The sequence below is a fragment of the Ochotona curzoniae genome, unplaced genomic scaffold, assembly GCF_017591425.1.
Source record: "Ochotona curzoniae isolate NIBS_2020 unplaced genomic scaffold, NIBS_Ocur_1.0 contig_1274, whole genome shotgun sequence".
Taxonomy (NCBI): Eukaryota; Metazoa; Chordata; class Mammalia; order Lagomorpha; family Ochotonidae; genus Ochotona; species Ochotona curzoniae.
Window position 1 is genome coordinate 27,692,349 of NW_024465023.1, and position 12,033 is coordinate 27,704,381.

The 12,033-nt window shown below is 38.9% G+C and overlaps 1 protein-coding gene across 1 annotated transcript in view; it reads right to left on the bottom strand.

Moving 5' to 3' along the window:
* The window catches only part of PHEX (phosphate regulating endopeptidase homolog X-linked), a 190,010-nt gene that overhangs the window by 17,571 nt on the left and 160,406 nt on the right, over positions 1–12,033 (bottom strand). The window contains exons 16-17 of the mRNA XM_041002049.1: positions 6,907–6,961; positions 488–555 (exon numbers count right to left, since the gene is read on the bottom strand). Of these exons, the coding sequence (XP_040857983.1) occupies positions 488–555; positions 6,907–6,961 (123 nt within the window). The remainder of the gene's footprint in view (positions 1–487; positions 556–6,906; positions 6,962–12,033) is intronic.

The window sequence follows — 12,033 nt, forward strand, 5'->3', positions numbered from 1 at the left end:
ATTTAAAAACATTCTGAATATATGCCAGTATAAAGGAAAATGGAGGTTAAGTATTGCATAATTGGTAAGATTGTGTAAAGGAGCCATTCATCCAGGTGCCGGCAGCCTGACTTGGCAGCTCAGCGCACCCAATCATCATGAGGGCAGAGTTCACATATCCTGGGAGAACATCTCAAGATGGTGAGTAAAACAATGACAAAGGGGGAGCTGTAGACTAATTCCTGCAACTGCTATGGCAGCTACAGCAGTCCCCATCTAAACGCAAAGGAAATTGCAACACAATGACAAGAGGTTTTTTTTTTCATTCTGCTCCATTCAATTGGTTATTGATTGCAAACTATCACAGGAAGACACTGGGAAAAGTTTTCAATCAGCAATCATATTGCCTTGTATAATCTTCACTCTGATGATGTCGCTATAAAAAGATAATAACAACTAACAGTATGTAATCATTATTATAAAAGCAGCAAAATGAGGTAATACTTACCATTATTATCAAATCCATGTGTAAATTCATGTCCAACAATTACTCCTATAGCACCATAACTCAGAGATCTGTGGTGTAAGCACATAATTGGGAGAAAATTACAAGCATGAATATCAGAGCAAAATCTTTCATTTGTTTTTTAGTGAAAAGCCAAGTTAATTTGTTTTCTAGTGGTCATAGTAGTAACAATCTCACATGTAGACTCATAAAACCAGAAAAACTACTCGAAACATACCCTTCTAACTTGTAAGGAAAAAGAAAATATAAATTCTAACATTCTAACAGTGTCATTATTACCATGTCCTACCCTGTGTAACTGGAGTTGTGAAAGAAATGATTTCCGAGGTCCCTTCCAATGCTCAGATTAGTATGATTCTGTATCTTTTCTAGCTATCTATATTTTATGTTACGAACACCTAAACTATGCCTTGAAAGGATCCTGTCTGTAAATATAGCATTTATTTTTTATCTGAAAACTTGGTAAAAAGTTGCTCTAATCCTAGAAGTTAAGTCATTTGCAAGATGTAGTCATAAACAAGGCATGAAGCAGAGATTAAAAAGGGATCACTCTGGTTCCAAAGGTAGTCACATTCTCCCATATCGGCGTAGACAAGCTGACAACTGAATAGCAAAGGCTCTGAAGCCTTAATCAGATTTGTGAAAGGTGTTATATTATTCCTCTTCACCTCTGAAGAAGCATGTGGCAGATTATCTACCGAGGAGCCCATCAACAATTCCACCCAGGTTTAAATGCACATGCACCCTTCTCCCAACAAAAGGCAATATATAGTCCTTGCTCTTGAACCTGCACTGCCCTTGGGACAGGCTGTGAGTGGCTGAATGTGACTCCTGGCTCTAGACTATAACAGACTGGATAGCTCCCATTTCCTATGTTCTTGAAAGTCAGCTGTAATGCAAGTAGTTTGACTACCCAAGATGGAAGGAAAGAGGCCAAGTAAAGTTAGTGAGAGATCCCAAAAGTTGAGGAACTCTGAAGGAAGTGAGGGGCCCTGCCAGACTTCATTCATGAAAGCCAACCTAATAATTTAATCCAAAGATTCTCCAGCCTAGTGGAGCTGCTCTGACCAACTCCAAACTAAGCCAAGACAAGTATATATTAGCTCCATCCTGCCCCAGTGGCACATTAAGGAGTCAATAAATGGTTGTTTGTCATTTGGTGGTGTTTCGTTAGGCAGCAAAAGACAACTGAAACAAAACCTATTAATATGAAGAAATCGATAGTGGGACTTGCATTTGTGTATTCTGGGATTTCCCCCCTCAACTACTAAGTTCCATAAAGGCCAAACTCATATGCATACATTCATGGCAGAATCCTCTGTCCGTGGTACACAGGTATTAATGGATTAATTACCTTTACCATTCCATGTAAGTGACAGTTCTACTTGTAACTCATTTAACCTGTGGATAAGGCTCACAACCTAAAGTCCTTTTTAGGAAGATTCTTGAGATCTGCAATTACTCCAAAAATACTTCCCAGTTGGTTCTGATTTGCAACATCAAAGTCACTCAGCAAATGGATAAACCCATAACTGGAAGGAACGGAAATTTTTGAAGCAACATGTTATTACAGGACATAATGATCCTTAACATGCTAATTGTTTGTCTCAACTCTACCCAAGGAAGTGCTGTAAGATTTAATTTTTCCCCTTGGTGGCAATTCTTTCCTTTCTTATTTCTTTCCTGCAAGGTAATTTGCATTTGAAAAAATGCTTCCTACTGTTTTTCCATCATTGCAAACCTTCATTAAAGAAGTAAAATTATGTATTTCGATCATAGAACTATCATAGCAGTGTGGAACAAACTTGTAATTTTACATAGTGCTAATTTTTGCAGCAGTAGCTCTCATTGTACAGCTTGAAACATTGAGATTTTCCAACTCTCAGTCCTGAGAATAAACACTCAATCCTCTACAATCCTCAGTCAAGGCTGTTGACTGGATGAATTTAAGGATGAACAATGGATGCTTATAGAAACCACTCTGCAATAAATGTGCCCTCAGAGGAACTGCTCCAACAAGCTTCCTATTTGCAAAATGGTAATAGAGAGCTCAGGAAGTGACTGAATCCTTGTAAGTTTCAATTCTCAGTTACATAATCACAATCTTTTGGATGAGAGACAAAGTAATTTCACATGGCTAAGTCTTAGATTGACAATGTTTCATAGTATTAATATTCTCATTCTCCATCTGATCGATGGGTATTTCTTAAATTAACATGCCATTTAAAGAAAATGAACTTGTGTGATTTTTAAAATTCAATAGGCTGATCACTTCTTGGCCTTTTGGTTAAGATCAAGTGTAAAATTCAACAGGCTGGTCAGAAGCTGGCAGGCTTCCTACATTGAAGATTTAACCTTCTAAAAATAAAGGGTGATCATCATACTACATACTCATTTTCTCTTTTGTTCGTACTATCAGCAGGGTTTACCCTATGCACAGGAGTCATTGTCAGGAAGTAAACAACTCTTGCTCAGTCTGGCCTAACCATGATCTCACACTGTTATCAAACACGGACTACCCTAATTTTGAATCTTAAACTCCAAGGGATCTAAGTGTTGTAAGTTGCTTTAAAGTCACCTAGTTCCAGTCCTCACTAGTAGCTTGCATACCCTTTATCAGAACCCACTTAAAAGGTCATGAGACTGCTGCTTGGCTATTTTCAATGAGCAGTAGTTCAGCCTTGTCTGAGGGAGCCCTTTCTCTCTTTGCCTAACGTGAATCTGAAATTGCTTCTCCGAGTCTCCTATCTATTGGCTGAGTGCATTCTCTAGTCAAGCAGCTTCTGATCCTGGAAAATAGTAAATCATCCTGCCACCTCAACTTTCCCTCAAAAACATGACAGCAGTCGTGAAACTCCCTCTGCAAAATTCCCAAGTTCCTCCCACTCTTATTCTTCGGTTACAAACTCTAGACAAGCATGTCCCCCAAACAGACGGAAACTAGGAATTCAGTCATCTCTGCATTGTATATGAATGGGTTTCTTTCCAACAGAACTTCTCGGGTACACGTAGTCTGACAAGTACTCCAAAACACAGAGGCAACAAGAACGATTTACCTCTGTTACTATTTCACAAAACACGCACTTGAGGTAAGGTTGTCTTTGCCTGTTTTCAATCCTCATTCTCTCCTCTGGAAACAATTCAGCAGGTTCAGGTCTCCAAAATTAGACCAGACACTCAGGTCGGGGCTAAGATGATGAGTGTGAGCAGAAAGAGTCCCCTGGCTGTGGGGGCTACCCATCAATTAATATAAATGAATAGGTGGGAAGAAATCTTAATAGAGCTGGATTCTCATGTCTCCAGCATCCCTCTATTTCCAACGCCAAGCACCAAATGATAAGAGCTACTCATTGAATGTATATCTTAGCATAGGTTGCATGGCTTTGGTGAGGACACAGAACTCTGATTTTAAAAAAAAAAACCCACACCTCTCTCCTTCATTCAAGTTTATCAACTGGGGCTCATCTTACATAAATCAGATACTAACAATTCTTAAGTTTTGCAATTTTGGCTTTTATGACAGAGAATCATGATCATGGACTTAATAAATACACTGCATCAATAACTTCAAAATCTCACCAGACTACATCCATGTTTCAGGCTGCATAACTACAGGAAGTTCAGTTACATTGATAATCATAAGCAGAATCTAAGAATTCTGTTTTCTTTCAGTCTAAAGAGAGTTTAGAGAATATTTAGCATAATCTTTCAATTGTTTTTAAAGATTTATTTGAAAGGCAGAGTTACAGAGACACTCAGAGAGCAAGAATGAGAGAGAAAGAAGTCTCCCATCCATTGATTCATTCCCCAAACGACCACAGTGGTCCAAGCTGGGCCAGGTCAAAGTCAGAAGCTTCATTTGGGCTTCCCATATGGGTACAGGGGCCCAAGCCCTTGAGCCATTTTTCATTGCTTTCCTAGGCATATTAGCAGGGAGCTGGATTGGAAGTGGGGCAGCTGGCATTCAAACCAAAGCCTATATGGGATGTTGGAACTGCAGGCATTGGCTTAACCCACTGTACTACAATGCCAACCATATGTAATATTTCTAATCCTACAAATAAGGGAAATCAATTCCAAAGTAAAAACCAAGAAAATGTATGCATGTGAGGTCTGCGATGCTATTAATGGATTTGGTTAAATACAATTCTAGAATTTTTCACTTATTTCTGATAATGGGTAATTCACTGCAATAGGCTTTATTGATGCCTGCCAACATCCCCTTCACTTACATTTTGAATCACACCAATCTGACAGCTTCCAACTGTAAGCCACTGAGAGTACTTGCAAATGACACTCTCAGCCTAGGATGGGCACCCCCACGGGGCTAATACAGTCAGTAGCAGCCCTCAACCAATGATGGAGTTGATTTGGAAGACAAACATACCAGCTCCATTGGCCTGGAGGTGGGATCACTCTGAAATATGTTCTATAGTCTCCCCGCCATCTGCCCTTGGTGGTAACTGATGTTCTAATACTTTGTGGTAGGAATAGCTGCCTCCCAAATATGTCCATGTGGTAATCACTGAAGCCTGTGAATATGGTGTTATACAGCAAAGGGAATGAAGGTTGGAAATGGAATTAAGTTTGTTAACCAACTGATTTGATAATAAAGCAGATGATCCAGGAGGGAGGGCAAATCTCAACAGTCTTTTAAAGGAGAAAAGCAGGAAATGAGACTCAGAGGGAGACACAATACAGAACTTTGACGGTGGAGTCAGGGAGGGCAGGACACTAGGAATGTGGGCATTCTCCAGAAACTGGAAAGGCCAGGGGACAGTCCTCCTGTAGCTCCCAGAAAGGAGTGCAAGCCCTGTGACAGCTGAACTTCACCATAGTGAAACCCAACTGGAATTGAATACTGAAAACTATATGCTGATACATTTATGCAATTTTAATCCAATATATGTTTCATACTTTAATTTAGAAGCCATAGAAGATTTCAAGAACACAGTTCATCAGCATCCTTTATGTGTCATTTCCACACTCTCCTACTGGTATCACATCCCAGAAAAACTGCCTGAACTTGAATCCTTCTCATGGGAACTGTTTCTGGAGAAGTCCAAATCAAAATCATGTCACTGTATTTCTCTTACACATACATGTGCATGGCATCATATATTTTTAACCTACGCAATAGAAATATTATTCAACCAATAGAAATGGTTCAACTTCTAAAGTGAAGAGCAAATTTCCCATGCATGAAAGCAGCAGAGTACACAAAGATATACACAATCAAAGCAGTGACATTACTGGGCAGGAATAGTGGCATAACAGGTTAAGCCACCATCTACAATGCCAGTATCATGTAGGCATTCCAGTTCATGGCCCAGATGTTCCACCTCCAAGCTAGCTCCCTGCTAATGGCCTAGGAAAAGCAGTGGGAAATGTCCCAAATACTTGGTCCCTGGCTCCCAATTTCAGCCTGGCCCAGCCTTGGCCATTGCAGCCATTTGGGGAATGAACCAGTAGACGGACTATCCTTTTCTCTCTCTCCCTCTCCATCTTTCTTAGTCACTATGACTCTAAAATGGATAAAACAATGTTTTTAAAAAGTAGTAACATTACTGACAATGAAAATTATCAGAATCCCCACCTACACACAGAAATTATCAAGTATACAAGGGCACTTTTAAAAGTTCCTCTAAAATTGAATTAAAGGTTCACTTTATTTTCAGGCAGAGCTTTTTGAAATTCATGTTGTGTGTTTTCACACTACGTATTTTCCATGAACTTTTTGAAGAAATCTCATATGAGCTTACAATCTATAGCTATTAGGGACCTTTACATTTGTATCCCTGAGATCATATACTGCCAATTTTTCCCATTTTACAGCTTCACAGGCTATATTCCTAAAGACAAATCAATCACCTTGTTCAAAATCTTCCGTGTTTTCAATTTCCTATTATCTTTCAGGCTCCTTATATGGCATTCAAAGCCCTCCAATTTCAAACCTCATTCTTTCAACAGATTTCTGCTACATGCTCTGCCATTTAGGCCAAATTGGACTCTGTCATTCCATAAACACTTTTCCTTTCCTTTCTCTTGTTTTTCTCCAACTGGGAAAGTTTTCAACCTATTACTATCAACTCAAATCTCAACAATCCTCCAAGATCTAAATATTCAGGGGATGAATCAATTAGTAATATAAATGCCTGGAAAGGAAAATGGTCAATGTTTAAGTTAGCCTTCCTGCCCAGTCATATGCCCTGGTAAGGAGGTTGAGACAACAATGGTGAGGGTGGGAACAGTCAGTGCCAGCCAGCTTCCATGCCCTTTTTTAAAAATTAAAAAAAAAAAAAAAACTTTGTTTGTTTGACTTTACATTGTGTTCTCTACCAAAGCAAAATGTTCTGCCCTCCTACCTTGTCAATAACTGGTTTCTTTACTGATTTACTCACCGAGGATATTCTGTTCCCCAAAAGAAAGGCTTCTGAAGCTCCCCTGCTGGAAACCCTGGGAGAAACACAAACAAAAACACATTAAAGAAGAATTGAAAGTGGATTCAGCCATGAGGACCTGGCTCCCAGGGACAGCCTGGAGGTTTCAAACACGCACCGGAAAGGCACCCCTTGTGGAGCAGGTACCTTCTGAGGGAGCCCACTGTCTCAAGGATTTTACTTGAGCGGATTTGCAATTTAGTGCATGAAACCATTTCAAGGAAACCATTCTGCACAGATGCATGATTGACAGGGTTTGCTTTGCTGTGACCTGGGTTCCTTCTGGAACAGTGTGAGCATCCTGCTTCTGGCAATCCAGCACTTTTTCCTGACATGAAGCAGCACAGGTATGTGGGTTTATGACCTTGTGCAGCCACAGGGGACCTGTGCAAAGAAGGGTTTTATCCTTAGTTTGTTTAATGCTCTGCCATCACCATCTAGAAATTCCTAATAATTTTTTCTTTGAACTTGTGGTTTATAAATGGAGTTTGTGGGGACAGCAGAGCATCATTTGAGTGGGAGAGTCATACACAGTCAGTGAGTGGGGATCTTCCGTGCCCCCGCTCTCACCCAGCATTCACACGGTCCCAAGGTGCACAGGATTCTGGCCAACCCACACAAGTAGGAGTTCAGAAAACTTCAAACCAAACATAGGAAGCTTATTCCATCCAGAACTGAGTTATAAGCAGGACTGTTAGCCCAAAGATGCCACACTTCACACTTGAACCAGCAATGGCTCTGATCACAGAACAAAGTCATGGCTTTCTGACAATACCATGACCAAGGAATCCAGGCACTTTCATTCTTTCTCCTGTTATTTCTCTGTATTGGCCAACCACTTAGACTGAAAAGGACAAAGCCATGGAAGAAAAGGGGGAAAGAGAGGGCGATCCACACTTACTTGTCCTTCCTTCCTTCCCTTACTCATCAGTGATTAGAGGTATATAAGTATCAGTAGAATGGGTGTGTATCAAAAAGCACTGGTAAGAACAAAATATGTACGGACTTCCAAAAGTTCATGGAAAATGAAATTAAAAGATCAGTTTCTTTTGGTTGCTCCCCAAATTTTGAAACCTATGCATTGTTTTTCAATATATGTGTTTTGCATGAGCTTTTAAATATATCTAGTAGGTATCGTTTGCAAAATTTTTTGAACTAAAATAAATGCTTCTTAGAATTTCATTTGTTCATGAGTTTTTTGATGCACTAAACACATACGGTGGTACAAACTATAAAATATCAATAGTGTCATTTCAGTGATTCCACATACCAGTTAAAATGTCCTCATGTTTGCATTTTTAAAAAAGCACTGTGCAATATAAACATGAAGGCTACAATATGTGCTAATGTTTTAAAATGTTAGCTTATCTTGTAATAGCACTAAAAAGCAACTAAAGGAGAGAACATTTTATGTAGCAGTTAAATGTTACTCAGGATATAAACAGCCCATAGGAGAGTGCCTGGTTGGAGTCCTGGCTCCACTCTTCACTGCTACCTGTTTCCTGTTAATGTCCCTCCTGGGAAGCATCAAGGAATGGCTCAAGGTTTTGAGCCCCTTCCACCATATGGGAGATCTAGAATGACTTCCAGTTACTCACTTTGGCTTGGCCCAGCCCATGATGCTGCTGGCTTTTAGGCGATGAACTAACAGATAGGTTATCACTTCCCCTTTTCTTTCAAATAAAATGAGCAAAAACTAAATGGCAAATAAAAATGCTTAGGACAAACTGAAAGTGTCACCAAGGAAGGCAGTGCGCTGCTTGCTGGTTGAGCACATCCAGTGGCATGCTGTTCCTGCCTTCTGAACCACAGTCCTGAATTTATGTGGCTGCTCATGGGAATTTGGTGAGTAGGAGAAATACTTTGCTTTTCTGTTGCAACTCACTACTGAATTTTATACCCTTGGAGCTGCACTTTTGATTAATCATAACTGGGAATAGAAAGAAAGGGAATAGAGAGAGCAAGAACCAGAGGGAGAGTAAGAGACAATGTCCTCGCCTGGTCCAGAACAACAGCTCTAGCCTCCATAAGACTTAAAGCTCTTTTCCAATTTTAGTATTCCTCCTCCAGTTCTCTCCCAAATTTTTTTCCACCTCCCCTCAAGGCCAGGGCATTAACCAGGGAAATGAGGACAGGAAATAAATTTCTTAATTTAGAAGTGAAATACTGATTCTACCAAACTCATGTAAATTCTTTACATCTCAGTAATATTATTATAGCTTGAGATGTTAAGGTACAAAACCTAATTGAAAAACAGAGATGCACTGAGCCAGCAGTTTCTTTTCCTGCTGTTTTCACATAAAGGAAAAGGCATCTAAAATGACTGAATTTGAAAGGACAAAGCCATACCAATTTTCATTTCTTCATTTTTTTCAACACTATTAGATCAAAATTTTAGTATCAACATTCCATCCTTTTTTGGTTATTACTTACCTTTAGTTATTCTGATTTGGAGATATAGATTATATAAATATGCAAATATGTTATATATAAATGTAAAACAGTGTTTATATGAAAATCTGATATATTACAATAAATCAGAAAATTAATGAAATTTCTTAAGATCAATGATCAGAAACAATGTGATTTAATTATTAAATTGTTACGGCTTTCCTATCTTGTAATGTGCCAGTCAGAAAGTTATATCCTAGGGCCTGGTACAGTGGCCTAGTGGCTAAAGTCCACCTTGAACATGCTGGGATCCCATATGGGCTCTGGTTCTAATCCCTGAGGCCCCACTTCCCATCTAGCTCCCTGCTTGTGGCCTGGGGCCTGAGGACAGCCCAAAACCTTGGGACCCTGCACCCACATGGGAGATCTGGAGGAGGTTCCTGGCTCCTGGCTTCGGATTGGCGCAGCAGCAGCTGTTGCGGTCACTTGGGGAGTGAATTACTGTACGCAAGATCTTCCTCTCTATATATCTGACTTTGCAACAAAAAATAAATAAATCTTTTTTTAAAAAAAGAAAGTTATATCCTTATAGGAAAAAATTTGACACCTTCATGAGCCTCTATAATTGTCTTGGTGTTGCGGGGGTTGGGAGTGTCGCAGAATCAGGTGCTAAAAGCCATCACAATATCTTATTCAGCTGAATCTGTTGTTTATTAGGCCATGGAATTCATTCTGATAAACAGAAGAATCTGATGCCCTCAGGCTTGTTCTGCTGAACTGAATGGATTAAAAGTGTAAGCCACATTTTTGGAGATGTGACTACCTACACTGATAAATGAAATCCCAACAAAATCAACTCAATATCTTATCTCATAAAATGGATAAGTTGTGTTTAGCAAAGGTGCAAGTAGAAAATAAGTGGGAAAGGAGTTCTTCTCACCCTTTTAAAAAGGTTTTTCTTCTGTTTCCTTGCATGTCCATTTCTCTTTTTCCCTATTTAAGCACTACTCCACCATCTGTTTCACATTTACAAAGCTGCTTTTGCTATTAGGATATTTAGGAGAGGTATTCCTTAAATGCAACTATGGACACACACCCCTCCCCCTAACACACACACACACACCCACACACACACACGAGGGAAGAGAGGGAAGAAGAGGAAAGAAAGAGGGATATTGATTTAGTTGGCAGAAAAAAATGTAACAAATTTAATGATTGCTAATATTGGCCAGCACACATTTTTGCAAGTTTAAATATTTTTAAAACATGAGCAAAATTAAGGTGGAAAACACTAAGATATTAAACAAAAAGTGGAAAAGATTCAATTCGGTGCATAGAATCCTTCTAAATAACTATCTCGTCAGTCTATGTGTGTGTACATGTACTTACACATGTGTATATACATACATAGAAAAGGTCTGTAAAATGCATATCATAGTGACTACAGTATGGGAAATTTTAGAGATTTAGAATATTGGGTGATGGAGGATCAAAAGTGATTTGGACATAAATGTAAGGTCAAGTTTTAATTTCTCAAAGATAATCAACTTATCTGACTATGATTCGAAATAAATGCACTGCTATGTGTGTGTATGTGTTACAGAAAATTCTTCCAAAGGCTATCTAAACACTGTTAAAGATTATACAGCATTATCTCGCTCTTACATTTGTCAACACTGGCAAATTCTATTCCTCTATTTTAAACAAAACAACAGATGATTATGCTTACATAATCTCAGTGGCTTAAAATTCTGACAAAATATAAGCATCTATATGCTGTAGCATCATTATTATTTACTATTAATAATTTTTTTAAATCTGCACCTAGGAAAATCACTAGGTCCTGCTTCTGATTTTCCACTTGGGTCAGCCTTTCTATTTTACTGGAATTTCTCATTATAACTCTCCTATTGGTACATATTGTCTGAGTGTTTTTGTTACGAATGCGAATGCCAAAGAACTGATTACATTCAGTAGGTTATTACTCCAGGTTCAACTATTTGACTTTCCAAGTCACTAAACCATGTCCTGAGTTCAGCAACAGCTTTTCAGGGAAAGTTGAATGCTTCATTATGTCTGGGCTCCAGTATCCATTCTGTTATTGTGAAACTGTATCAATTAAATCTTTAGCTCAGGAAAGCGTAGAGAAAAAAAAAAAAGAGCCACTAATCCACAGTTCAAACCTCAAGAAAGTAAACAAATACACCCAGGCCTAACAAAGTCATGTGGTATGGAGGCATTTAAAAGAGAGGAGAAATAACTTCCTTTTTCTCTCCATACATATGGAGATATTTTAAAAAGAGATAGGATTGATAGCTTCTCTTTCTCTTCACTCATATTTTCACTAGAACTTCCTTTCCATCAGTACCTGCACAGCTTGCTTCAACCATTTACTTAAATGTCTCCTGTTCAGAAGGGCTGCCCATAGTACCTTAAGGGGGTAGAGTATTATCATTTGCACTTCGTTGTTTTGTCATTCATAATATTTCCACCAAGTATGATAGTCTGCATTTTGCTAATTTTGTGTAATTGTCTTTTCCCAACTAGAATGCAAAGTCCATAATAAAAGAGTTTTATTTTACTTAATTTTACTATTCCTCCATTGTGGTATCTGAGGAGCTGTAGTACCTGGACGTGGTAAGCACTCAAACACATCTGCTACATGAATGAATTCTGTACCTTGTGGAACTCAAAGGA